This window comes from Microcebus murinus, chromosome 16 (genome assembly GCF_040939455.1).
Source record: "Microcebus murinus isolate Inina chromosome 16, M.murinus_Inina_mat1.0, whole genome shotgun sequence".
NCBI lineage: Eukaryota > Metazoa > Chordata > Mammalia > Primates > Cheirogaleidae > Microcebus > Microcebus murinus.
Genome location: NC_134119.1, coordinates 61,857,508 through 61,884,239, shown reverse-complemented (window position 1 = coordinate 61,884,239; position 26,732 = coordinate 61,857,508). Strand labels below are relative to the sequence as shown.

The 26,732-nt window shown below is 59.5% G+C and overlaps 1 protein-coding gene across 2 annotated transcripts; it reads right to left on the bottom strand.

The window, feature by feature from the left end:
* Nucleotides 1-1,674: 1,674 nt before the first annotated feature.
* LTBP4 (latent transforming growth factor beta binding protein 4) lies at nt 1,675-26,514 on the bottom strand. Of its 2 annotated transcripts, none has more exons than XM_020283252.2 (30): nt 26,227-26,514; nt 22,725-22,916; nt 22,299-22,546; nt 22,120-22,222; nt 21,312-21,386; nt 21,094-21,216; nt 20,420-20,584; nt 19,269-19,418; nt 19,007-19,138; nt 18,246-18,377; nt 18,023-18,148; nt 17,330-17,455; nt 16,558-16,800; nt 15,998-16,123; nt 15,790-15,909; nt 14,898-15,026; nt 14,575-14,700; nt 13,416-13,538; nt 13,060-13,191; nt 11,029-11,160; nt 10,824-10,949; nt 9,138-9,284; nt 7,346-7,612; nt 6,979-7,050; nt 6,623-6,751; nt 6,265-6,411; nt 5,326-5,478; nt 3,626-4,048; nt 3,175-3,327; nt 1,675-2,080 (listed from the first exon to the last, which is right to left on the bottom strand). In XM_020283252.2, exons 1-30 carry the CDS (start codon nt 26,474-26,476, stop codon nt 1,926-1,928), a joined length of 4,725 nt encoding a protein of 1,574 aa, XP_020138841.2. In that variant the 5' UTR covers nt 26,477-26,514; the 3' UTR covers nt 1,675-1,925. The 2 variants fall into 2 exon arrangements, with proteins under 2 accessions (XP_020138841.2, XP_012630004.2); XM_012774550.3 differs by having other exon boundaries at nt 3,668-4,048.
* Nucleotides 26,515-26,732: the final 218 nt, after the last annotated feature.

The window sequence follows — 26,732 nt, the reverse complement described above, 5'->3', positions numbered from 1 at the left end:
TGTTTTGAATAACCACAGGGTGGTTATTAAAAATATATTATTATTGCCAATGAGGAGATCTTCCTTCCTGTTCCACCCAACCCGTAGGCAGAACGTCACTTGTTGCGCTTTGGTTTTCTCATCCTACTCCAGCTTTCCCCTAACGTCACTTGTCTGGTCCCTGCAGAGTTGGAGTTTGAAACCCTGGGGAGAGAAGCACTAACAGGTGGGTGGAGATGACTCAGGAACAGATTTTTGTTGTTTTCAGCCCGGCCCAGCCCAGTGAGCCCCTTCACTCCCCAACCCTCCTCCCTTGCCCCTGCCCTGAGCTTAGGCTGGTCCAAGCTGTTCTTGTTTTTTAGGGAGGGAGAATCTGGACTCCCTGCATGGCCAAGTAGGCAGCGGGATTTGGGGGTGACCCAACTGGGCACTTGACCCGTCACACACAGCTCATTCCCGCCTCCACCTGCCAAAACTGCCACTCCCTACTTTGTCCACAGCCAATTCCCAGCTGGAGGGAATTGGCTGTGGACTGAGTCCCAGGGACTCCTGCCTCCTCCCCATGCCCTGCTTGTCCCAGGATAGCTTAAGACTTCCTTGGGGAGGAAAGGAAATCTGAGGGGAGCGCCAGGAACAAGGTCTGAGGCCACCTCATTCCATCCTTCCTCGACCCCCACAACAGGGGAAGAGCAGGCTCCAGGTAGACTGATTGGGAGAGTCAGTGGTATAAAAAATGCAGAGGCAAGGCCGGGCACAGTGGCTCACGCCTGTAATCCTAGCACTCTGGGAGGCTGAGGCGGGAGGATCACTCCAGGTCAGGAGTTCGAGACCAGCCTGAGCAAGAGGGAAACCCTGTCTCTACTAAAATTAGAAAGAAATTAATTGGCCAACTAAAAATATATAGAAAAAATTAGCCAGACATGGTGGCGCATGCCTGTAGTCCCAGTTACTCGGGAAGCTGAGGCAGAAGGACTGCCTGAGCCCAGGAGTTTGAGGTTGCTGTGAGCTAGGCTGACGCCACGGCACTCTAGCCAGGGCAACAGAGTGAGACTCTGTCTCAAAAACAAAAACAAACATTCAACAAGCCACGATTTTGGGGTGTAAAAGAAAAAAAAGTAAAAAAATGTAAAACAAACAAAAAACCAATTCAGAGGCAAGATCTCTCTCTCTTGAGATTATAGAGAACCAAACAAAGAGAAGAGGAAAAAGAAAGGCACACACCTAGACAGAGAAAGAAAAGAGACATAGAGAAAAAAGACATAGAGAAAAGAAAAGAGACATAGAGAATTGGGCAGAGAAAACAAAGCAGAAAGACCAGAGACAGAAGACAGAGAATGACAAAGCTAGAAACAGAGATAGGAGGAGAAACGGAGACCGAGGGAGACAGAGACAGAGCTAGGGAGTCTGGGAAATTAAGAGGCAGACGTGGCCCGGAATGGGAAGGGACCATTTTTGGGCCCTTCCTTGTGCTCTCCCTTAGCTGACAATATGGGTCTGCTCGTCCTCCGTGGTGTATGTGTCTCTCTGTAAACCTGTATCTAGCTCTTGCCCTATAATCCTATCTTTCCCTCTTCAATAAACCCCATTTTCGTGCTTGCCTTAACAAAAAGGAATGGGAAGGGAATGGAATTTAGTGACTGAAAGAACAAACTGAAGTCAGATTTGAGAAGCAGAAAGACAGGCAGAGGCCGAAGGTACAAAATAGGTGTTTTTTAATTGAAAATTTTATAAAAGGGAGCGGGAATGTGAAGGGGCACCTAGCTAGGCCCGCGCCCGCAGCTGCGGTGGGAGGGGTGTGGTGGCCGGGGCAGTGAAGGCCTGGGGGCTTCCGGGCGTCTGTCTGTCCGTCCCTCCCCTCGGTGCTGTGGGGAGGCTCTCTGCGCATGCGCACGGGCGGGCTGCAAGGTGCCTGCAGGAGTGGGTGGGCGACGCCGGGGCGCTGGGGCTCAGGCCCGGGGCCTTGCGGGCGCACAGTGGTGTGCCTGGTGCGTAGGCGCGAATCCCGGGCGGCAGATGCAGCGGAAGGAGCCGTCGGTGTTGACGCAGCGCGCGTTGACGCAGAGCGGGGAGGCCGCCTGGGCCTCGTCACATTCGTTGATGTCTGGGGTGGGGCGTACAAGGAGCGCTGGACTGAGCCTAAGGTCTATCAGACTTCCCCAGAGTTCTTGATTTTAATCACTATGCTTTACTACTGTCTGAACTAGGTGCTGGCAAGCGCCTGTAATCCCAACACTTTGGGAGGCCGAAGTGGGAGGATCACTTGAGGCCAGGAGTTCAAGACTAGCCTGGGCAACATTGCAAAACCCCTGTCTCTACGAAAAAAAAAATTTAAAAATTAGCCGGGCTTGGTGGCACACGCCTGTAGTTCTAGCTACTCCGGAGACTGAGACGGGAGGATGACTTGAGCCCAGGAGTTTGGGGTTACAGTGAGCTGTGATCTCTAGCCATTGCACTCCAGCTCCTGCAACAGAGCCAGACTCTGCCTCTAAAAACATAAAATAAAAATAAATTTGGCCGGGCGTGGTGGCTCACGCCTGTGATCCTAGCACTCTGGGAGGCCGAGGCGAGCAGATTGCTTGAGGTCAGGAGTTCGAAACCAGCCTGAGCAAGAGCGAGACCCCCGTCTCTACTATAAATAGAAAGAAATTAATTGGCCAACTAAAATATATATAGAAAAAATTAGCCGGGCATGGTGGTGCATGCCTATAGTCCCAGCTGCTGGGGAGGCTGAGGCAGGAGGATTGCTTGAGCCCAGGAGTTTGAGGTTGCTGTGAGCTAGGTTGACGCCACGGCACTCACTCTAGCCTGGGCAACAAAGCGAGACTCTGTCTCAAAAAAATTAAATAAATAAATAAATAAATAAATAAACAAACAAACTTGGCAGGTGTGATTAATCTTCCCATTTTACAGATGAGAAGACAGGCTCTCCAAAGAGGTCATGCAAGGTAACCGCTGGTGAAGTCACACCTGAAGGGTTCTACCCCTGCATCCTGCTTCAAGGCCCAGCCGCGACCCTGTGGCCAAGACCCTGTGGCCAAGCCCTGCCTTCCGTGCTCCCTGACCCCGCCTTCTTCATCAAGCCCCGGCCGTGCAAGAATTACTCTCTCCGGCTGGGCTGGCCGGTTCCCTGGTACGAGGTCCCACGTCTAGCCTCTCTGGTGGAGCCCCCCCTCTCCCCGCGGGCCCAGCCCTCACCGACGCAGGCCATGCGGGTCATGTCCAGGCGGTAGCCGTCGAAGCAGCGGCAGGTGAAGCCTTCGGGGACGCGCACGCAGCGGCCGTGGGCACAGCCGTCCACAATCCCGCACTCCTCTGCCTCCAGCTCCTCGTAGTGCTCAGACAGGGCGCCTGTGGGGCGGGCGGGGACCCCGTGACCGGAGGTCCCTGCCTTCCGTCCCTAATCCCCCCACCGAGTGGCTCGGCGCGTCCCTCTAAACTGCCCAGCCCGCTCCAGGGCTCTGGGGGGCGCTGTGGGGCCGGGAGGGTCCCCTGGTCCGGGTCGCCCCAGCTTTCCCTCTAGCCGCGTCGCTTCCTCTGCCGGCCTCCGTCTCGTCGTCGTCGCTGGTCCGCTCGCGGTCGCCCTCCCTGACCCTGTCCCTCCTCCTGCCCTCTGTTTCCCTCCTCCTCTCTCGGTCGCTCTGCGCACCTCCCTCCTCGTCTCGGTCTCCGCCATCCTCGCGGTGCTCACCAGTGTAGCCTCCTCCTTCGGGTGACTCCTCGGGCTCTGGGAAGGAGCCGCGGGTGTCGCGGGACCGATAGGGCCAGCGGGTGCCCGGGCCCGGCGGAGCAGGAGCCTCGGATTCGCCATAGGGGCCACCGTCGTCCTCGAAGTCAGGCATGTCGAAGGGTGGCGCCCCGTAAGGGGCCTCCCGGCGGGCGAAGGGCCCAGGTGGCGGTGGGTAGGGGTCGTAGGGTAGCACAGGTGGTGCGTACAACTCGGGCCCATACGGGAGGCCCTGGTACGGTGGACCCAAGTCTGGGCCATACTCGTAGGGGAGTCCAAAGCCACCGGGTCGTGGGGGGCCATATGCAGGGGGCCGCAGCACATTGCACAGGGCCTCAAAGTCATCTGTGAACGGGAGCCGAGCCGAACAATCAGCCCTTGCTCGTGTCCACTCTGGGAAAAGAGGCAGGGGACACTACAGGGGAGAGCTTTGGGCTGAGGCCTGGGAATGGGAGCGGCCTGGAGTGTAGGGCGGGATCAGGGTTTTCTGGAGCCGGGAGTGAAGGTCTGCTGGCTGGGATGGGATTCCGAGGTGCTGGGATCAAGGGTACTGAAAACTTCAGCTAAGAATCAGGGCCCAAGGTGCTGGAATTTGGGGACTCACAGGAGCCAGGACTAGGGACCTGAAGAAATGAGAGTGTTTTATGGACCAGAACCAGGGAATCCCAGGGATTGCTGCTCGGGGCCTGAGAGGCCAGGTTGCATAGGAAAGCGTGTGAGCCACTAGGACCAGAGGTCTCAGGACCCAGGGCTGGGTTCCCAAGGATTAAGTTTTTCTTTTTCTTTTTTTTTTTTTTTGAGACACAGTCTCACTTTGTTGCCCAGGCTCGAGTGACTGCTGTGCAGTCAGCCTAGCTTGCAGCCTAGCTCGCAACCTCAAACTCCTGGGCTCAAGCGATCCTCCTGCCTCAGCCTCCCAAGTAGCTGGGACTAAAGGCATGCGCCATCATGCCCAGCTAATTTTTTCTATATATATATTAGTTGGCCAATTAATTTCTTTCTATTTATAGTAGAGATGGGTCTCGCTCTTGCTCAGGCTGGTTTCGAACTCCTGACCTCGAGCAATCCGCCTGCCTCGGCCTCCCAGAGTGCTAGGATTACAGGCGTGAGCCACCACGCCTGGCCCCAAGGATTGAGTTTTAAGAACCAAGACTTGGGGCTCTCTGGGGGTGTGTACTGGGGTCTTAGACACCTGGGTGGTGTGGGTGTCCAAGGCAGTGAGACCTGGATGTCTGTGTGGCAATGACCAGAGAGTCTTTGGGCCAGGATGGGGGGGTCTAAGCAACTGGTATTTCAGGTCTAAGGGCCCAGGATTTAGGGGAGGACATATCATAGGCTGTGTCTTGGGGTTTTGGAGACCAGGGCTATGACAGCCTAGACCACAGAGGCCTATTGGGCTGTCACTGTAGGATCTGCTGAGTCAGGCCCTGGATTTCTGTGGCCGAGACTTTGAGGTCTGAGGGATGTGACTTGGGGACCAAGATTTTGGTATGAGCTGTGACATGAAGATCTAAGGGGCCTAGTTTGGGGGTATCTAGGGTTCTGAGACTGGAGATTTGAGGGCCTGGATTTAGAGGCTAAGGGGCAGGGCCTCTGAGTACAGCCTAGGCTGGTGGCAGTACCTGAGTCCTGGGCAGGGCAGAGGGCACAGTCCATGCCCCAGGCCTCTCCATAGAGGCAGCAGCACTCTGTGTAGGTGGCCTGCCGGTCCAGCCAAGGGCGACTGCACACGAGGTCAGCCCCAACTTCCTGCCAGCACACTCCCAGATTGTCATCTGTGGGTGGAGACAGCAAGCTTCAGAACGGAGTGGCATTCAGATCCTGCTGAGTGCTGAGCCTCCCCCCTGCAGGGGCAGCCCAGCCACTGTCTTCCTGTCCCACAAATTCTTCTCATCAGCTGTGATTTGACTCCTGGAAGTCCTCTGAGGTCACTCCAGGGTTCTGGATTGAGGACAAGGATTGTTCTGGCATGAGGTTGTCATGGGGAGGAGAGGGCAGAAGAAGGGGCTGGAGACTGGGGGGAGAGGGTCAGAGAGGGCTCTACCTATGTCTGGCCTCTGAGACCCACAGAGGGTGGAAAGAGACAGAGACACAGATAAACATTTAGCAGGTAACATTTAGCACTTAGTAAGACCAGGCTCCATACTGTCCTTAAAAATAAAATTCCTTGTTAATGAAAAAATAAAATAAATAAAATTCCTTATAACAGAAAACACTTATACCTCCTAAACGTTTGGAAAGTTTTAAAATATTTGCTTTTAAATAAATAAAATTCCTCACCCCACCCTGGAAGGTTGGGGCTATTCACCCAATGTGCAGAAAGGAAGCTGGAGTCAGAGACACAAAGTGCAAAGGTTGCCTGCTCATCTCAAAGACACACGAATTCAGGCTAAGAGGGGACAGCCGGGGCGTGTTGAGCCGGGGGCGTGGCCTCCGTGGGGGCGTGGCCTCCGTGGGGGCGTGGTCCGGGTGCAGACGCGAGCTGAGCCAAGGGAACGCAGCCTCGACGGCATGGGCGGGGCGTAAACGGGTGGGCGGGGCAGACTTGGGGGCGGGATTACCGAGGTTCTGGCTCTCGTTGGAGACGCAGCGGCGCCGCGAGCCGTCCAGCACTAGTGGGGGCTCGCAAGTGCAGTGATAAGAGCCCACGGTATTGACGCAGCTGCCACCCTCACAAGCCGGCTCCTCATCAGCACACTCGTCGTTATCTAGGGGACCATGGGGAGGGTGGTGAAGGGGCAGCCCCCTCAACATCCCCTCCCCTTTCCCGTTTCTCTCCCCAGCGCATTGACAGTGTGATAGATGGAGTCTAGACTCCAGGAAGGATTTCCCGCTGGTGGTGGCCACATTCCAGACAGGGGTTGGCATGGCTCGGGGATGGGGAGGGTCCCCGGGGGATGGTGGAGGTGGGGCTCCTACCGATGCACTCCAGCCGCTGTGCATGGTAGTAGTATCCGTTGCTGCAGTAACACGAGTAGCCCGGGGCCGTATTCACGCACACGCCACTCTTGCACACCTGGTCTCGGAAGAGCTGGCATTCATCCACGTCTGCGTGAAGAGTAGAGAAAGATGGGAGTGGGCGGGATGGGTGAGTGCGAGAGGGCAGGGCATGACCAGGGAAGACAGGCAGAGACGTGATAGAGACAGAGGACATGGGCGGGGCGGGGGAGACGGAGACAGAGACAGAGACAGAGAAAAAGATAGGGTGAGAGACAGGGATCAAGCAAACAGAAAGCGACCTGGGGGCTGAGGATGGGTCGGGGCTGAAGCCTCACCTCTCCGGAGGCTCAGGTCTCCACTGGGCGCCAGGTAGCCGCGGCCGTGGGGGCACAGTGACTGGTACTCAGCTGCACACAGAGACAAGACTGAGCTGAGACACAGGAATCCCAGCCCAGACTGGAGCCCTGACCCTGGGTCTGCTTGTGTCCACCCTTCTCAGCGCCCCATGCCCAAGTCCTTAGGCCCTGTGTCCATTTGTTGCCACCTTAGCCTCATGCCCACCGTGCTGCAGCTCCCTCTTGCCCTGGGAGTACCAGTACCTCAATCCCTCGTGCAAATGTGTCCCCTTTCCCAGTCCCGTACCCCATCCAGTATTTCTACCCAAACCCTCAGCCGTGGGTCCACCCACCAGCCCATGCTCACCTGTCTCGGTGCTTGGGCACTGCTGGATGCGGCAGCCACTGCCCCAACCCTCACCCACAGTACAGCAGCACTCCTGCCACGTCACGTTCCGGGCCAGGATGTTGTCACATGCATCTGGGGCCGCTGTGTCAAAGTAGCATTCCCGGCGCCCACTACCCACAGGGCCCTGCCTAGGCGTGCTGGGCCGGCGGGGCACGGGTGGCGGGGGTGGCCTGGCTGGCAGACTGGGGCTGGCAGGTGCCTGGGGCTGCGAGCCTGGGAACGTGCCTGGGGAGACAAGGAGCTTTTAGCCCAGTGTGGGCTGAGCCCCCAGCTGCCCGAGTCATAGATGGGGAAACTGAGGCCCAGAGGGCAGCAGCCATCAGTGGCAGAACCAGACTCCACACCTCTCACCCATCTGTCATCTCTCTCCCAGTCTCACCTCCTATCATCTCGGCACCTCCCCATCTCACACTTTCCCATCCTTGCAGCTGCAGCTTGGGGCGGGAGGATCTGGGACTTCCCTGGTCCTCTGTTGCCTCCCCTCCCCCACCCTGCCCCTTCGTCTTCATATCCCAAACAGGCACAGAGTCTTCATCCCAAAACCTAGGCCTTGTCTTGGACACAGCTTCCCCACGCAGGTAGCCCCACAGCTTGTTCACATGCCCTCTTGGATGTTTCTCCCACCCGCCTACCCACGCCCATGGTCCCCTGCCTTGGTCCGGCTCTGTCCTCTCCCACCTCGGTCCCTGCCCCAGCCTGCTTCCTGGCTTCCAGCCTCCAGTGTCACCCTCTTCAACCACCTTCACACAGCAGCCAGAGGGAGGATTCAGAATTTGATTATATACCTTTCCTGCTCAAAGCCCTTCCATGGTACCCTGGGGAAAAGGCCAACCTCCTGACCACGGTAAGTCAGGGAGCCCGGGCGCCTGCCTCCTTCTCTGGCCTCATCTCTCGCCTTACCACTCCTTCCTTTGCTCTCTCAGTCGTGCCATGTTGAGCTTATTTCAGTTCCCCAAACATGCCAGGTACTCTCTCGCTCTGCCAGGCTTTGCCCCTGCTGTCTCTTCTACTCCTGTGGTCCCCAATCCCCAGGTGGCAGACCAGCACCAGTGCCTGGCCTGTTAGGAACCCAGCCGCACAGCAGGAGGTTGGCGGCAGAGCTAGTGAAGCTTTATCTGTATTTACAGCCGCTCCCCGTCGCTGGCATCACCGCATAAGCTCCGCCTCCCCCTCCCCTGTCCGTGGAAAAACTGTCTTCCATGAAACCAGTCGCTGGTGCCAAAAAGATTGAGGACCACTGCTTTACCCAGAATGCCCTCCTCACACAGTGCACCTCGCTCATTTCTGTTCATCCTACCGCTCTCGGTTCAGACATGCTCTCCTGCAGGAAGCCCTCCCTAACCCCTTCTCAGGCTGGGCCAGGCACCTCCTCCAGAACCCCCTTCTTGCCCCTCTGGCTTGTGCTTCCTCCCTCCTATCCCTGATTTCTCTAGATGGTCACTATCTAGACAATTGGCATATTAGCCCCTTGGGGACAGAGAGATCTTTCTTGGTCACTGCTGTATCCTTAGTGTGCAGAATAGGGCCTGAGTGCAGTGGATGCCCTGTGAGCACTGGTGCAATGAAGGAATCCGGTAGAGTTGCAGCCAGGATCCTGACACAGTCCGGCCACCCATGTTAACCCAGGTGTTTTTTGTTAATGCTTAAAACAACAGCGTGTCACTGATGGCAGCTGTCCACATCAGGAATGGTTGGACCATGTCATTTGCCTGTAGGGCCAGTAGCTGTTAAATAGACACATCGGTCTCACCAGCAGAAGTCCGTGGGGGAACACAGCGGCCAGTCATGGGGTCAAACTCCTCCGGGCTGTTGGGGCAGACACAGAGGAAGGAGCCCTCGACATTTTCACACACGGCAGCTCCACATACACCCTGCAGTGTTTCACACTCATTCACGTCTGTGAGCAGGAGACAACAGGGGAGAGGAAGTCAATGATTATAAACCTCTGTGATTCCAAAGATCGAGTCTGAGCTTTCAAATAGGGTGGGGATATTTAATAGCCGAGACCCCACCATCTCCTTTTCTTCTGGTGACAAACCCTGAAATTCCCTTGGGAACCCAATGTTCCTCCATTTTCAACCCATTGAGATTGAGTAGGACTAAATCTACTCTGGGGGGTGGGCATAAATCCTAGACGTGACCAATCAGATTACTGTTTCTCTGGTTGAGAGATAGGAAGTGATCATATTGAACCAATCAAAGCCAGGCCTGGGACTTTTGCTAGAAATGTTGAAAAAGAACCTCCCTCTTTGGTTCTAGGGTTGCCAAGCTGAGGGTGTTAGCCCAGAGGTGCTAGGGTCACCTTTGTCACTGTGAAAAGAGACTCCGCCTGAAAATAAGTCCAATAGAGGAAAGAAGAGTTGAAAGAAGGAGACAGAAATAGCTTTGCTAAAATCCTTGGATCCAGTTATGCCTAAAATTCAAATATATCCCAGGACTTTGCTGTTTTAATTCCTTTTAAAGAAATAAAGCCTGTTATATTTGTATTTATGAAAATTTAGAGAATGTATGATTAAGATTCATGCACTTCAATTCAATTCACTTCAATATGTAAATTGAACCTCGAATGAAAATATCTGTAAATACGTATTGAACTCTGGTTATTGATATATATACTGAAGAATTTAAGGGGAAGTGTACTGATGCTTGCAATTTACTTTTAAATCTGCCCCCAAAAGTAGATGGATTAACAGATAGGTATGTGAGGAAACAAATAAAAAGAAAATGCTAATAGCAAATGCTAATAGCAAGATCACGGCTATGCAGGTGTTCATTCTATACTTCTTTCAGTTTGCTGTGTTTAGGAATTTTTCCAATAAAATGCCAGGAAAAAATAATGTATATGTACACTTAAGATTAGCATACTTTGGCCGGGCGCGGTGGCTCACGCCTGTAATCCTAGCTCTCTGGGAGGCCGAGGCGGGCGGATTGCTCAAGGTCAGGAGTTCAAAACCAGCCTGAGCAAGAGCGAGACCCCGTCTCTACTATAAATAGAAAGAAACTAATTGGCCAACTGATATATATATAAAAAATTAGCCGGGCATGGTGGCGCATGCCTGTAGTCCCAGCTACTCCGGAGGCTGAGGCAGGAGGATCGCTCGAGCCCAGGAGTTTGAGGTTGCTGTGAGCTAGGCTGACGCCACGGCACTCACTCTAGCCTGGGCAACAAAGCGAGACTCTGTCTCAAAAAAAAAAAAAAAAAAAAGATTAGCATACTTTATACATTCTATGCAATTTTTAAAGCACAAAAATAAAACCTGAATAAGGTTTCTTGCCACTAGAATAGCTTTGAGACTGACATGGAGAAGATCTTACGTTCCAAGGTCTAAATTCTACAACCCGGAAGTTCACATTTGTTCAGAGGTATGGAGAGGGGCAGGGCCCGACCAACCCCTCCCCCACAACCCTGTCCCAGCCACTCCCCGGAGCCCCGTACCCACGCAGTGACGCCCGTCCCGCGCCCCCTCGTAGCCCTGGTCACAGAGGCACTGGAAGGAGCCAGGCAGGTTCTGGCACACAGCATGGGCGCCACAGAAGGACCGGTTCCGGCATTCGTCCACATCTGCAACCGGCAGACAGTCAGGCCATTTGGGGACCTCCTCCCCCCTCCATATCTCACCGGATGCCCGACGGACACCCACCCTGGCATCCGCCCCCTGGCGTGGGCTGATAGCCGGGGTCACAGGCAGGCGTGCAGCGGTAGGAGCCAGGGGTGTTCTCACAGCGCTGGGCTCCACAAATCTCAGGGCCGTACTCTTGGCACTCATCCACGTCTGCAGGAGAGTGGGGAAGGGAGGAAGGGAGGGGAATCAAGGCCTGGATCCGCAGATTCCTAACGCCACTTCCAGTCCCATTGACTCGACTAAGAAGTCACTAAGAATCTGGTATTCTAGGAGCCTCAGCTTTTTTTTTTTTTTTTTTTTGAGACAGAGTCTCGCTTTGTTGCCCAGGCTAGAGTGAGTGCTGTGGCGTCAGCCTAGCTCACAGCAACCTCAAACTCCTGGGCTCAAGCAATCCTTCTGCCTCAGCCTCCCAAGTAGCTGGGACTACAGCTATGCGCCACCATGCCTGGCTAATTTTTTCTATATATATAAGTTGGCCAATTAATTTCTTTGTGTTTATAGTAGAGACAGGGTCTCGCTCTTGCTCAGGCTGGTTTCGAACTCCTGACCTCAAGCAATCCGCCCGCCTCAGCCTCCCAGAGTGCTAGGATTATAGGCATGAGCCACCACGCCCGGCCCTAGGAGCCTCAGTTTTTACAGATCAACAAGTGTTGATAATGCTTACGTCCTCACTGCCATTTCTCAAATAGCCCAAATGTGGTCCTACCTCAGGGCCTTTGCACTTGCAGTTCCTTCTACCAGGAACACTGCCATCAGGCCATCAGCTACCTGCATGGCTCCTTCCTCCCTTCACTCAAGTGTCTAGGTCAAGCCCTCCTAGCACTCCTGCCCCCACTGCCCTGTCATCTCTGTCCATTTATCCTGTTTTATTTTCCTTCTTAAACCTGACAATACATTACATCCATGTATCTCTTGGTATGCCAATGTTGCCTCCCTAGAACACAAACTCCACAGTGGCAGGGATTTTTATGTCTGTTTATATCCCCGGGGGTAGAGAACAGTTCCTGACACATAGTAGGAGGCTAAAAATTATTTGTTGAACAAATCCTGAATTGATTTACATAGTTATTATCTGCCTCCTCCCCCTAGACTGTTAACTCCATGAGCACAGGGGTTTTGTGTGACTCGTTTCCTGTTGCACCCTTAGTGTCTGGCACACAGTAGGTGCTTAATGAATTCCTGTGGAATGAACAAACGAATGAGGTCTCGTGAAATTGGACTTCCCCGAGTCAGAGGTCTAGCAATCAGAGAGTCAAAGGCAGCCCACTGTTGTTTCATGTGTTCCATCCAACGCCCACCCACACGCCATTCCTATCCCTGCCCCCCAAAATATATATATATACTGTCTGTGAGGTTGGGCCAGCCTCCCGCCTCGGTCAGCCCCTGCTGGAGTCTGCCAGAGGAAGGAGGAAATGGGGGAGCCAGAGGGCAGGTCTATAGGAGGAGCTGATATGGGAAGTGGGCGGCCTAGACATTCCGAAGGGCTGGAGGAGTCTGACTAATGGCAAAGGACAGTCTGGAGAGATAACCCCAGGACAGAGCTTCAGCTGGCAGGAGCCAACTCCTGGGGAATTTTGCACTGGGAAAGGATGAGGCTGGGCAGCCAGGATCGGGCCTCCCTGGAGAGGCAGTGGGAAATAGATAGTAGTGGTGGGTGGGGAGAGGGAGGGCCCAAACTTCTATTAGGAAGAGGAGTGAGAAGAGGGAGTTTTAATCCATAGGCCGAGTGGAAAGGCCTGGAAAGGCTGAGGCCTAAGAGTCTCACTGTGTGTTTGGCGGGTTCTGGCCTACAGTGCAGACTGGGCTCAGGCTGCAGAGGGGCATGGCTGCTTCTGGAAGCAGGGCTTGGACAGGTTCCTGGTAGAAGTGTCTCTCTTCCCCTACCCCTACCCCGTGCCTCCACAAGAAAGTACAAGCCACTGTGGTGGCTTATTCCACAGAGATACCCTGAGGGGTTCCCAAGTCAGTGAGGCAGGGCGCTCCTCTTTGGTCCCCAAGGGAGCAGACTCACAGTAAGAGCTGGCGGAGCAGGGCGGGGAGTAGTCTCACCGTCACAGGTGCCCTCGGGCCCCGCGTGGTAGCCAGGATCGCAGTCCCGGACACAGCGGTAGGACCCAGGGGAATTCTCACAGCGCTGGGACCCGCACAGGGCCGGGCCCTGCTCGCGACATTCGTCCACGTCTGCGGAGGGAGACAGGGCGGTCAGATGGGGAAGCAGGGGAAGGAGGCAAGGTAGGGGAGGGAAGGAGGGAAGGGGAGAGTCAGAAGGGGGCGGCAGAGGAAGCAGAGGAGAAGAAGAGGCCAAGAGAGGGGCTGGGACAGTAAGGGGAAGAAGCAGAGGAAAGGCAAATGGGGGAGCCAGGGGGTCAGAAGGGGGAGGCGTCAGACCCCGGCGAGCCTCTCACCCAGGCAGGAGGCGAGGTCTGGGCCGGCGCGGTGTCCCGGAGGACAGATGCACTCGAAGGAGCCGTCGGTGTTGGTACAGATGCCGCTCTGGCAAAGGTCCTCCTCGCTGCACTCGTCCACGTCTGCGGGACAGGGTGTCCGAAAGCCCGGCCCACCTCCTCCTCGCTTCAAGCTCCAGGCCACACACCCCAGCCCTTCCCCGCCCCTCTGGCTCCCGGGCCCTTCGCGTCTTCAGCCACCTGCCTTAGGCCCCGCCCCTCCCCCGGCGGGTTTAGGCCCCAGACCCCGCCCCTCCCTGCAAGCCCCACCCCCGGCGGGTTTAGGACCCAGACCCCGCCTCTCCCTGCAAGCCCCACCCCCGGCGGGTTTAGGCCCCAGACCCCACCCCCCCTGCAAGCCCCACCCCCGGCGGGTTTAGGCCCCAGACCCCGCCCCTCCCTGCAAGCCCCACCCCCGGCGGGTTTAGGCCCCAGACCCCGCCCCTCCCTGCAAGCCCCACCCCCGGCGGGTTTAGGCCCCAGACCCCGCCCCTCCCTGCAAGCCCCACCCCCGGCGGGTTTAGGCCCCAGACCCCCGCCCCTCCCAGCAAGCCCCACCCCCGGCGGGTTTAGGCCCCAGACCCCGCCCCTCCCTGCAAGCCCCACCCCCGGCAGGTTTAGGCCCCAGACCCCACCCCTCCCTGCAAGCCCCACCCCCGGCGGGTTTAGGCCCCAGACCCCGCCCCTCCCTGCAAGCCCCACCCCCGGCGGGTTTAGGCCCCAGACCCCGCCCCTCCCTGCAAGCCCCACCCCTGGCAGGTTTAGGCCCCAGACCCCACCCCTCCCTGCAAGCCCCACCCCCGGCGGGTTTAGGCCCCAGACCCCGCCCCTCCCTGCAAGCCCCACCCCTGGCAGGTTTAGGCCCCAGACCCCGCCCCTCCCTGCAAGCCCCACCCCCGGCGGGTTTAGGCCCCAGACCCCGCCCCTCCCTGCAAGCCCCACCCCCGGCAGGTTTAGGCCCCAGACCCCGCCCCTCCCTGGCCGCCGCCTCGAGACTCCTGCGAACACGTGGAGACCCCAGCCAGAAATTCCTTTCCCCCTGCTGCCCTCTTCTCCTTGTCCCGCCTCTTCCTGCCACAAGCCCCCCGTTTCCGGGCCCAGGCCCGGCGTGGGTACGAACCGAGGCAAGAGGCTCCGCGGGGTCCGGGCCGGTAGCCGGGGGCACAAGTACAGGCGAAGGAGCCGTCCGTGTTTAGGCACTCGCCGTGAGGAAAGCAAAAGTCGCCCTCCAGGCACTCGTTCACGTCTAGGTACGCGGGAGATCGGGCGGGGTCACCCGAGCCGCCCTCCAAGACAAAGCGGGCACCCCGCCCGCACCCCGCTCCCCCGGAGGCGGTCCCGAAGCTTCCACAGCGCTTTGGTCCAGCTTCCACCTGTGCGGCAGGCTTTGCCCAGGCCCCGGGCCCACCCCCAGGCCCTCTGGCCCGTCCTCACGCCGCCCACCTGCGCAGGGTCCGGGCCGGCCCGACGGCGCCCGGTAGCCTGGCGCGCAGCTGCAGCGGAAGGAGCCCTCGGTGTTGGTGCAGTGGCCGTGAGGGCCGCAGGGGGCGCCGGAACTGCATTCGTCCACGTCTGCGGGAGCAGGGGTTTCAGAAGGGGTCCAGGCTAAGGACACACCGTCGAATCCCCTTGAAGAAGGGGGTCTGCGGGAGCTGGTGGGAAGTGTCTTCAGTTGGGGACGGGGCGAGGGCTCCATGGCAGAGGTGGGTGGCGCAGACCTAGGTTCCCTGGTTCTTGGGACCATAGTTGGGAGTCCCGTGGGTCTGGGTTTCCAGCAACTCCCTGTGCCAGGATCCTGGGGTCAGGGGAAGGGACCCAGGATTGGAACAGGCATCAGAAATTAGCCAGGGTAAGGAATCCCTCTAGTGTTGTAAAGCAGGATCATTAGATGGGATTCTGCCGAAGCATGGGTTAGAGTCAGTGACGGGAATCTCAGACCAATCAGGGTCAGAGGTTACGGTCAGCGTCAAGAATTTATGCCTCAATTCAGGGTTCAGGGTCAAATGTCACAGTCAAATTTAGGGGTATGCACTCAGGGCCAGGAGATAGTCAGGAGGGCCACAGTTGCTGTCAGGGATGTAGACAGGGGTTATCAGCAAGGGTCAAATGTCACAGTCAAGTGGAGTGTCAGGGTCACAGAGTCAGGAGTCACACTCAGGGTCAAGAGTTGCGGTTCAGGTCAGGGATTGCAGTCTGGGTCAGGAGTCCATAGTCTAAGGGGGAGTCACAGGTAGACTCTAGGGGTTATGGTCCGGGTAAGGGGACTGAGGTCCAGGAGGTTATAGGCCAGGTCACAGTTGTCCAGGTCAAGGGTCACAGCCAGGCCTGGTCTCACCGGTGCATCTGCCGCGGTGCAGGTGGTGGCCAGCAGGACAGGCCCTGCACTGGAAGGAGCCGGGTGAGTTCACACATTCCCGCCCAGGACATGCCAGGTGGTTCTCACACTCATCCACATCTGGGAGGCAGGGGAGAGGGTGGCTTTGAAGGAGCGGCCCAATGCCCCCCTCACCCATCCGCAGTCCTCCCTCCCTCCCCGGCCTCACCCTCGCACTCGGAGCCAGCAACGTTGGGTTGGAAGCCCGCGGGGCAGACACACTGGAAGCTGCCTTCTGTGTTCTCACACCGGCCATAGGCACAGGGCGAGGGGCTGCGGGCACACTCGTCCACATCTGGGGCAGAGGGGACCAGTCGGGCTGAGGACCCGTCCCCATTGCCCACTACCCCCCCATCTTCTAGTCCTGAGCCAGCCTCCTGGACTGTGCCCAGGCTGCTCCCGTGGAAAAACCCCTGTCTCGTGTCCTTATTCAGTGTTCTCCCCAACACCACCTCCTCCAGGTCGCCCTCCCTGACTCAGCTGACCCTCCTCAGTGTTCCCAGGAGCACAAGAATCTCATTCAAAAAGGAAAGAGGAATGAGGAGCACTGTCTTATGGTGGAGAAAGGGGAGAAGACTCTGGAGTGAGACCCCTGCCACCCTCTCAGTACCCCCCCCTGCCCACCCTCCATCACTGGACCCCATCGCTCTGTCTCTGCCCCCCAACAATGTCTCTCTCCAGTCCCCACAGCAAGCGGTGGTGAGGTGGGGTTGGACCCAGCACCCTCACCTTGGCAGGGGGCCCCCGGCCCTCGGGATTGGAAGCCGGCAGGGCAGGCACAGTGATAGGAGCCAGCCGTGTTGTCGCAGCGGCCCGGCCCGCAGGGCGGCGGATCCTGGGCACACTCATCCACATCCTCTTCACACGCCGAGCCCCGGAAGCCAGCCGGGCAAACACAGCGGAAAGAGCCGGGCAGGTTCTCACAGAGCCCCCGGCCGCATAGGCCCGGGCTCTGGGTGCACTCGTCCACATCTGCTCGGGGCAAGGAGCAAGGGGTCCTTTAGGACCCCCCACCCCATGCTCCGCGCTGCCTCCCTGACCTCCATCGCTTGGGCTTTCCACCCTGCATCATTCTGCCACCCTGTCCCCATCACGCTGCCCTCCGTCCTCCCCCACGCTGCCTCTCGTCGCCATCGTTCGGACTCTGCAGCCACCAGCCGTCCCGACTGAGCTGCCTGGCCGGCTCCTGAACCGCTTCTCCAGGCCCCGTGAGTCGGCCTCCTTCTCCCCAGTTCTCCATAAATCTCCCCCTTCCCGGTCACTGACGTCGCCCGCTGCACTCTGCTGCCCCGTCCTCCGTGACTCAGCCTTTCTCTGTCCCTCGCTTGGCCTCTCCATCCACAGGTCACTGTCCCTGCCGCCATCGGGCCGCACGTCCAGCTCTCAGAGCCCGGCCTGTCTCCCATCCGTCAGCCTCGCCTCTCTGAGCCCCCTTGCTCGGTCTCTCCACCCCTCGTCACAGCTGCCCAGCCCTTCCCCTCGGCCCCGCCCGGTCCCTCACCCTGGCAGCCGGCTCCGTGCGACGCAGCCTGGTACCCGGCCGGGCACACGCACAGGAAGCTGCCTGGCGTGTTCTCGCAGCGCCCGAGGTCACAAGGCGGCGGCACGCGGTGGCACTCGTCCACGTCTGTGGGCACAAACCGGGCGGCTGGGACTGGGGCAGACAGTCCCCGGAGAAGTGCCCCGGGGAGACGCGGGTAGGGGCGGACCCGGCGGGACCCGGCTTGGAGCGGGGCGGGGGCGGGGACCAGAGGCGGTGGGCGGGGCTCGGAGTGGGGAGGCTCACGGCAAAGGCGGGGCTCGAGCAAGGAGGGCGGGGCAAGAGTTGGGGACCCCGCCAAGACAGAGGCTGAGAGGGGGCAAAATGGGCAAGGCAGGACCTGGGGTCGTGGTCAGGAGATTGGTTGCAGCAGTTTGTAGGACAGGGACGGGAACTGGCCTGGATAGGGGGGCGGGGGCAATAGGGGCGGGGCGGGGTCGCCGGGGAGGCGGGGCAATAGGAGAGCCAGATTAGGACCAGTTTGGGGCCGGGCAGGGGTGGGGATGCAGGGAGGACGGGAGCTGTCCGGGGCGGGGCGAGGCCGGGGAGGGGGCCCGGGCGGGGCCAGACCCGTCTGGGGAAGCTTGCGAGAACCGGAGCGAGACCCAGACAGGGGTAGGTGCAACCTGGAGCCGGGTGGGGCAGGTTTCTCACCCAAGCACTCCGTGGCCCTCGGGCCGGCTCGGAAGCCCGGGCCGCACACGCAGCGGAAGCTGCCTGGTGTGTTCTCGCAGCGTCCCGGGGCACAGGGCAGGGGCACGCGGCGACATTCGTCCACGTCTGGGGGCACGGAGGGGACTGACTGGTCACGAGGTGAAGGGGCGGAGCACCGCCCCCCCACCGCCCTGCCTCCGTCCACCCCCTCCACTCTGCTCACCGATGCAGCGGGTGCCCTGGGGGCTGAGCCTAAAGCCGGAGTCGCAGGCGCAGGTGTAGCCACCGGGCCGGGGTATGCAGCGTCCTGGGCCGCAGACCTGGGGATTGCGCTGACACATGCCCGAGGGAGGACCTGGGGGGTCCAGTCAGCCAGGTTCCCCCATCTCTGAATCCTCTGTCCCTTTCATCCCAGTACAATCCCCTCGTGTCCTGGGCCTAAAACACCTTCACCAATGTCCCTTGCCCCAGCCCAGCCTTCTACCCTTGACCCCCATCTCCTTTACCATGGAACGTTCTCATCACATCCTCTGCCTGAGTCCCCCCAGAGTGCCACCCCAAGGTCTTCATCTTCGAATATTTGCTGTCTAACCCTTTGCCTGAGACACGTTCTAACTTACTGCCCTCCCTGAAAAATAGTTATTTATCTAACATTAACCGAGCACTTACCATGTGTCAGATACTTCAGATGCATCTCATGTAAATCTCACAATCATCCCCATTTTACAGGTGAGAAAACTGAGTCTCAGAGAGATTAAGAGACTTGCTCAACTGACAGAGAATTTGAGCTCAGTTCCGACTCCAGCTGTTGATCTAACTACAGCTCAACCCTTCAGACCCTCATCTCTTCCCATCATTCCTTACTTCCTCTGTCTGTGACATCCCCATTCATGCTGTCCTCGTAGTCTCTTCCCCCAGAGAAGAATCCAGAATCCTCCCTGCCTGGAATCCCCCCATCCATGCCCTCAGTTCTCGCTGTCGCACCTGATTCGGGGATCTCAGGACCAGTCCAGGCAGGGATGCTGGGAAAGGGAAGCTCAGAGCCTGGCCGTGGCTCGGGCCGTGACTCGGGCCGGGGCTCAGGCCGGGGCTGCAGGCGATGGGTGGGCAGAAAGCCTGGGGAGGAAGAGGCATCAGCGAGTGGAGACCTAGATTCGGGTGTCCCTGCTCCTCTCTGGCCTCTCCTCCCTATGGGGCTGGGGCAGCAACTTGAAGATCACGCCCCCTCCTCCAGGAGCCAGCTCACCTGTGGATGGCTGAGAGGTGGCTGGTAGCGTGCGTGGCTGGCTGAGAGACACTCGGGGGGGCTCCTGGCCCAGGGGTCTCGTGTTGTAGCGGAGGTCAGAGGCCGAGTAGTGGTAGCCGGGGCCAGCTGGGCAGATCTCCTTAAAACCCTCTGGGAATAGGAAAGGGCGAGGGGCAGAGAGAGGGCAAGAGAGCAGGAGGAAATGAGTGGGTGGGGGTGGTGAGTCTTGACTCTGGCCATGGCTGGGGCAGAATGTGGCTTGGTCTGAACGTGTGAGGGGTTTGGGTTGGATGCTGGGATGGGGTGGTGTCCTGACCAAAGGACAGGATGTCTCTGAGGCTAAAGGTGGAGTGAAGGGCATTTTCCCCCATTTGGGATGGTGGCAGGGACAGGGGTTGGGAGCAAGGTCTGGTTTGGGGTCTATAGGGACTGAGTTGGAGGCCAGGAAATAGCTCTGTTGTGGGGTTTCGTTTTAGCAGAAGCTAGAATGCCAGGGGGGTGTCTCAGGGAGAGGCATTTCTGGGGTGGCACTTAAGGGGGAGCCCAAACTGAGGGCAGCATCTCAGAAGTTGGAGACTTTGTTAAAGTTCAGGGATGGGACAGGTGCAGTGGCTCATGCCTGTAATCCTAACACTTTGGGAAGCCAAGGTGGGAGGATCACTTGAGCTCAAGAGTTCGAGACCAGCCTGAACAAGAGCAAGATCCCATCTCTACAAAAGAAAGAAAAAATTAGCCGGGCATGGTGGCACACGCCTGTAGTCCCAGCTACTCTGGAGGCTGAGGCAGGAGGATCACTTGAGCCTAGGAGTTTGAGGTTGCTGTGAGCAATGAGGACACCACTGCACTCTACCTAGCAACAGAGCAAGACTCTATTTAAAAAAAAAAAAAAAAAAAAAGCTCTGAGACAGGGTTGGGCTGGCAGCATATCTCAGGGGCTGGCGATGGCATTTCCAAGACAAAAGCTAACTTCAGGGTGATGTGGGGTAGGTGTGGCTAAGGATGGAGGTGGAGCCTTTGGCGGAATCCAGTGTGAGGCCAGAGGTCTCAGAGGCTAGGGTCGTGGCCAAAGGCCCTGCCTGGTTTGAGGGTGGGACCTAGGGCTAGGGCTCTCTGTGTCGCCTCTAGGGACAGGTGTGGCAGCAGGCGCTCACCTGAGCCGAAGGGCGGGCAGAGCTGGCAGCCCCGGCCCCAGGCCTTGCCCACGCGGCTGCAGCAGCAGATCTGTTTGGTGATGTTGCGCAGAATGGGCAGCGAGCAGCCGCCGTCGCGGAGCACGCGGAAGCAGGGCCCCTTCGCCTCCGAGATCACGTGTTGGGCTGGTGCAGAGGGGAGGAAATTCTTCAGGGCGGGGCTGGGAGTGCGGAGGAACTGAGGCGTCTGGGAGGTAGGGGGATGTCCCAGGGAGGGTTTGGGGGGTGTGGGGGGTTTGGGGGAGAGGTCTGAAGGAGAACTGACAGCTCTGGAGGTCAGAGTAAGGTTTGAGGCCTGAGTGGTGAATAGGAGAGTCTGGAAGGAGCTCAGGATAGGAAGAAGGTTGAGTGTCGAGAGGGATGCATGGATTTGGGGGTCTGGGAGTCTAAAAGGATCTGCATCCAAAAGGTTTGAGGGGTTCTTGGAGGGTCTAAAGATGGTCCAAGGTGTCTGAGGGTGTATGAGATTCTGAAAAGTTCTGAAGGAGGTCTAAGATTGACTGGGGGGGGCCTGGGACTCCGGGAGGATCTGGGGGTCTGAGGGTATTAAAGGCCCGGGGATGCTCTAGGATGCGGTCTGGGGGCAGGGCAGGGCAGGTGTGGGACCCAGCCTCAGCCCCCTTCTGGCGGCTCACAGATGCAGCTGCTGCGGGACGAGTCGAGCAGGAAGCCGTCAGGGCACACGCACGTGTACCCGCCGCGCGTGTTGGCACACTCCCCGTGCTGGCAGCGCCCGCCTGTCGCGCACTCATCCACATCTGCAAGGGTTGGGGAGGTCACAGCGGAGTCAGGGACTGGATCCCCGCAAGTCCCGCCCCCAGAGCCAAGCCCCTCCCACCCCGCCCCGTCCCACCTTCACAGGACCCGTTAATCCTCTCAAAGCCTGTGGGACAAGGTCCATTTGGGGCGCCCACTCGTTCCGAGTTCCCTGCAGAGAGTGGAGAGGAGTGGGTCAGGGACGGACGGGCAGGGACGAAGATGGGGTGGGAAACTAAAAGATGTTGGGGCCGGGCGCGGTGGCTCACGCCTGTAATCCTAGCACTCTGGGAGGCCGAGGTGGGCGGATTGCTCAAGGTCAGGAGTTCGAAACCAGCCTGAGCAAGAGCGAGACCCTGCCTCTACTATAAATAGAAAGTAATTAATTGGCCAACTAATATATATAGAAAACAATTAGCTGGGTATGGTGGCGCATGCCTGTAGTCCCAGCTACTCGGGAGGCTGAGGCAGGAGGATCGCTTGAGCCCAGGAGTCTGAGGTTGCTGTGAGCTAGGCTGACGCCATGGCACTCACTCTAGCCTGGGCAACAAAGCGAGACTCTGTCTCAAAAAAAATAATAATAAATAATAATAATAAAAGATGTTGGGTGTAGTTTGACTGCAGGATCAGCCTTGGGTTGGTGGTCTGAGAAGCCAACGTAGAAGGCTCCACATGAGCACGGATGGGGCCAAGGTACAAAGGGGGGGGGGAGAACAGAGTGGCCAAGGTCAGAAAATGGGGTGGATGGTCCCGGAACGAAATGGACAGATCTGGAAATGATCTCCAAGACTGAAAGGGCGTGACTAAAAGTCGTGAGCCGGGTGTACCTATGGGCAGAGCAGGAGAAGAGGTGAAGTTCCCGCCTCTCCCCAGCTGCCAGCGCTCTGGGGAGTCCCCGGGCTTACCGGCGTGCTCCGAGCACGACTGACAGTCGTGAACGCCCCAGGCCACGCCGGCTCCTCGGCAGCAGACCTCCTGCGTCCGGAGCCCTGGCAGCGGGGACGCACACTGTGGAGAAGTGCTGGGTGAGCGCGCCACCGCGCGGTGGCCAGCTCCGGGCCCCTCCCCACCGGCCTCCGCTCACTTCGCTTCCGCGCAGCTCCCGAAAGCAGTAGCCGAAGCCCGAGGCGTCCGAGTAGCCGTCCTCGCGCGGCGCGCTCTGTGCCAGCACCGTGTAGGGCGCCGCCGCCTCCGCCCGCGCCGCCGCCTCCGCCCGCGCCACCGCGTCCGCGTCAGCCTCCTCCCAGGGCCCGGACACGCGCTCCACCTGGTGCACCACCACCGACGCCTCCTGCGGGTGCTCCACGTGGACACTCACCATAGATGCCACGCCTGGCGGGAGGCAGGCCGGACAAAGGGATGTCTACACGGGCCAGTACAGACTAGCACTGGAAATGGGGGGAAGGGCAAGCTGGGGAAGGGCCCTTGGCGAGGCGGCCAGGTTGAGGGTTAGGGGAACGGTAAGATGGTCGACGGAGGTCGGAGGGGACTCTGGCTACAGTTTGCTCACCGTGCTCGTCGTCGCGGTGGTTGGCCAGTGGCATAGTGTACACCGAACGGGTGAGGCCTGGCATGGCCGGGGCGGGGGGCCGGGCGCCTGAGGAATGCAGCTGGCAGAACTTGCCAGCGAAGTCCGGGGGACAGAGACAGCGGTCAGGCTTCACACACACCCCGCCGTTGTGACAGATCAAGGGACACAGGACTGGGGGGAGAGCGAGGACACTCAGGGTGGGCACCACGCCTGGCAGGTGCCCCTGGGGCCAGCGCACCCAAGGTGGCTCAGTCCCTGCGCCTTCAAGGGGTCATTCATTTCTAAATCGCTCCCCCGCCTCTGGCCGTCCGTCCGCACTGGCCGGGTCCACGCGTTCCGCCCACTAAGTCGGCTCGCCACGCCCTCGGGCTCTGTGTCCACTTTCGTGTCACCCGCTCTCCCCTCTGAGTCCCGCAGATCTCGTTTACTGACTGAGTCCGCAGCGCTCCATCCCTGCCCAGACAGCGCTGACCCGGTCCTTTGGGTCAGCCCTGCTCACCCTCGCTGTCCTTAGCATTGAGCCCGCCCTTGCCGGCGCCGGGCTGGGTCCTTTGCTGTTCCAGCTCCTCTGGCCCTGCGCGGGTCCCTTCCACTGACTCAAACGTGTAGCCACTCCCTGGCACACAACCCCTTCTCAACTCCGTCTCCTTAGCGTTTTGTGCCTGCCCCTGCTCCCCCAGGCATGGCCCACGACGTTTCAGCTCACACACGGGCGACCAGCCCCCTCCTAGCCCCACCCCCACCACCTTCCACCGGCGGGATCCTAAACCCCGCCCATCAAGCCTAACCTGCGGCCTTTAGCCCCGCCCACCTCCCGTTCCTCACTCTGATTTGCTCCGGCTCACTTACTCACGCCCCTCCCACCGCGCCTCCGGGCGATCTGGGTGTCCTAGCCCCGCCCACCGCGCTGTGTCTCCGCCCACCTCCTCTCTGGCTAGGGCTCCAACCTCCTAGCTCTGCCTTCCCGCCTCGGGTAGCACCCGGGCGGGGCCGCGAGCGGGAACGCGCCTCCTCTCCACTCTGCGCGCCCTCGCTGGGCCCCAGGCCACCTCTGGGCGGGGCAGTGCCAGCTGTGCGGCGGGGTAAACAAAGAGAGGGGTGCGGCGGGGGCAGGGCGGCGGCTCCGCATTCCCGACCCTTGGGGAGCCTCGGGACCGCTGAGCCAAAGGAGGCCGGACAGTCCTGCGAGGGCACCCCCTCCCTCTCTCCCCAGAGACTGCAGAGAACAGCTGGAGACAGCTGTGCGGAGGGGAGGGAGGGGGCAGGCGGCCGGGGCCGTCCAGGGAGGCGCCTGTGGGATTCTGAGCCACAGCTGTAGAGAGGAAAGCGCAGGGGAGCCACCCCCGTTTAGAAGGGTAAGGGGACTGGAGTCCCGGGAGAAGGTCAGCTACAAGGCAGTACTCTGGGGTGCAAAGCTCCAGGTTTCTGGGATGGAGAGGAAGCCTAGCTCAGAGGAAACGGAGGCGCCCTTTCCCCAGGAGTCTCTCAAGTCCTTTTAGGGAGAGTTACCTAAAAACCAGGAGTCTAGTGCCTTCTAGGGGATGACCAGTTTGAGAATGCTGAGAACATGATTTCTATGGAGAAGTGGAATTTCTGGAAGTCCCCTAGCACATCAGAGCCTCAATTGGCTGGGACCCTAAGATACTGGGGAACCCCCTCCCCTCCCAGCTAAGGAATTAAGTGCTCAAGTCTTTGGATTCATGGCTGCCTGCAGGGAGCACAGTGTTTGAGGTCCTCTGGGGGGGGGAATCAGCTTTCCAAGACCAACTCTGGGTTCTCTGTAGATGGAATAAAAAGTTCCTAGGGAGGGGGGGGTCAGCTGCAAGAGCAGGGTTTGGAGATACAGGAATCAAGAATCTCTGGTGGAACTGGGCTAGGCTCAGTTGGAAATATAAGAAAATGGGAGCCTTTTATGGGAAGAAAATTGAGCTGGGGAGGAGAGTTATCACCGTAAATCTTTGTAATCTGGGTGTTCTGGAAGTGGGAGAGGTAGCTGAGAACAATATTACAGAGTTCTCTGGTGAGGGGCACAGTTTGTGGGGATGGCAGAGAATGAGGGAACTTCGCTGGAGGAGCTGGTCTCTGGAGGCTGTTGACAGCGGTGGGGAGGGGGCTTAGGGTCTGGGGGGGCGGAGACACTGGGCTCCCCGGGTAGGAGAGTCAGGCCAGGACTCCAGGGTGCTCTAATGGGGATCTTCCATTGAACACTGGGACCTGAGAGACCTAGCTAGGAATTAAGATTCCAAGATGGGAAGGGTCTCTGATGGCGGGGGGTGTGGGAACGCAGCCATGTCTGGGGGCGTTTCCCAGCCACCAGGGGCATTCCTCTGCCTCCTCTTGGCCGGCATGCAGGCCCCCAGCCCAGATCCCTGAAGGCACTCACACCCAGGTTGGCCCTTAAATGGGCACAGCCAACTCCCCACCCCACACCTCTGGAGGGAGGGAGGAGCTGAGGACATCGGGGTCCTGCTGAGGTCATCCCCCCTTCACATGCCCCCTCCTTGCACCCCCAGGGGCTTGGCACCCGCCTGGGCACCGCGCCTCGGCTGGGCCGGGAGGGAGCGAAGGCAGGAGAGAGGAAGGGGAGGAGAGAGGGAGTGGCAGCGGGCGGGGGCTCAGGCGGGAGATGAGCTCACGCCGGCGGGGCTGGGCTGGCTGGGGGCCAGGCTGGGCGAGTTCTCCGCGCCAGGGGCCCCCACTCCCCACGCCATAGGGCTTTCGGGTGGGGGGTGGAGGGAGGCCCCGACCACAGACAGCCTGTCCACTTCTGCACCCTGGGACAACAGGTGGCGGGCCCTCCCCACCTCACCTGAACCCCCAGGGCTCCCCATCTCTAGGAATGCCGGCCTGATGCCTACACTTCTCCGGTCCCCTCCACCCCCAGGGGGCGCCCCTTCCCCTAGGCCTCTTATCTGGATTTCTCTCGCACGTGGGACCCTTGCAACTCAGGTCTTGCGGAGACAGCCCCCCTTTCTCTGGGCCCTTTCCCTCTTAGCTTTCCGGATCAACTTTCTTCACCCCGGTCCCCTCCGCACCCCTCCTCACAGGCATTTCCATACCGAACTCTCCCAATCCCTCCCGCCCAAAGATACAGAAACTGAGACATCCCCCGGTGGCCCTGAAACTCTCCTTTGGTCTCTGGGGACTCCTTAGAGTCTCAGAATTCGGGCCCCCTTCCCAAAGCCTCCCAGGCCCCTCGATTCTGAAATCCTCATTTTGACTCAAAGGCATGAGAGCCGGCCCCAATCTCCCTCACGTGGGACACCACAGGTCCCTGAGAACCCTCAGTGCTTGCAAAGTGGGGACCCTCAGGACCCACCCCCCAAGTTTGGGGCCCCCTTCCTTAAATGCCCCCGGGATTCCCCAGCACTGCTGCGCGGGGAATCTGGGCTTCCTCTCCCTGGGGGACTGGCTCCTCCATCCCCAGGGATCCTCCTCCCCCCCGGGAATCCCTCCCTCGGGACCACCACCCCGCACTCACAGGCGCGGAAGCCGGGTCCCCCCGGGGCCGCCCCGCCGGGCGCGCCGCTGTCCACGCTGGTGGCGTTGCGGGGCGCGCAGGTCGGGGTGCAGCGGGAGCCGGTCGGCCCGTGGATGCAGCGCAGGCCGCACACGGCCGGGGTGAAGCGCACGCGGAGACGCTCTCGGGGCCGGCCCAGTCCGGGCTGCGGCCCGAGCTGCGCCAGCAGCACCAATAGCGACACCCAGAGCAGCCGCACGCCGCCCGCCATGGCTGCAGCGCCGCGCTCCGCCGCGCCGCCGCCCCAGCCCGCCCGAGGGGCCCGGCCGCGCCCGCCCGCCCGCGGGGGAGGGCGGCCGCGCCCCCGCTCAGGCCCCCCCTCCCCACCACTCCCTCCCCGGCGGCCGCGCGGGGGCGCGTGGGGCCGGGCGCTCAGCCAGAGGCGCGCAGGCTGGGCGCTAGACTCGCAGGGGGGAGGGGGCGCCCCCTCGGCCCCCACCCGCGCACCAACAAGTGGATGGGGCCTG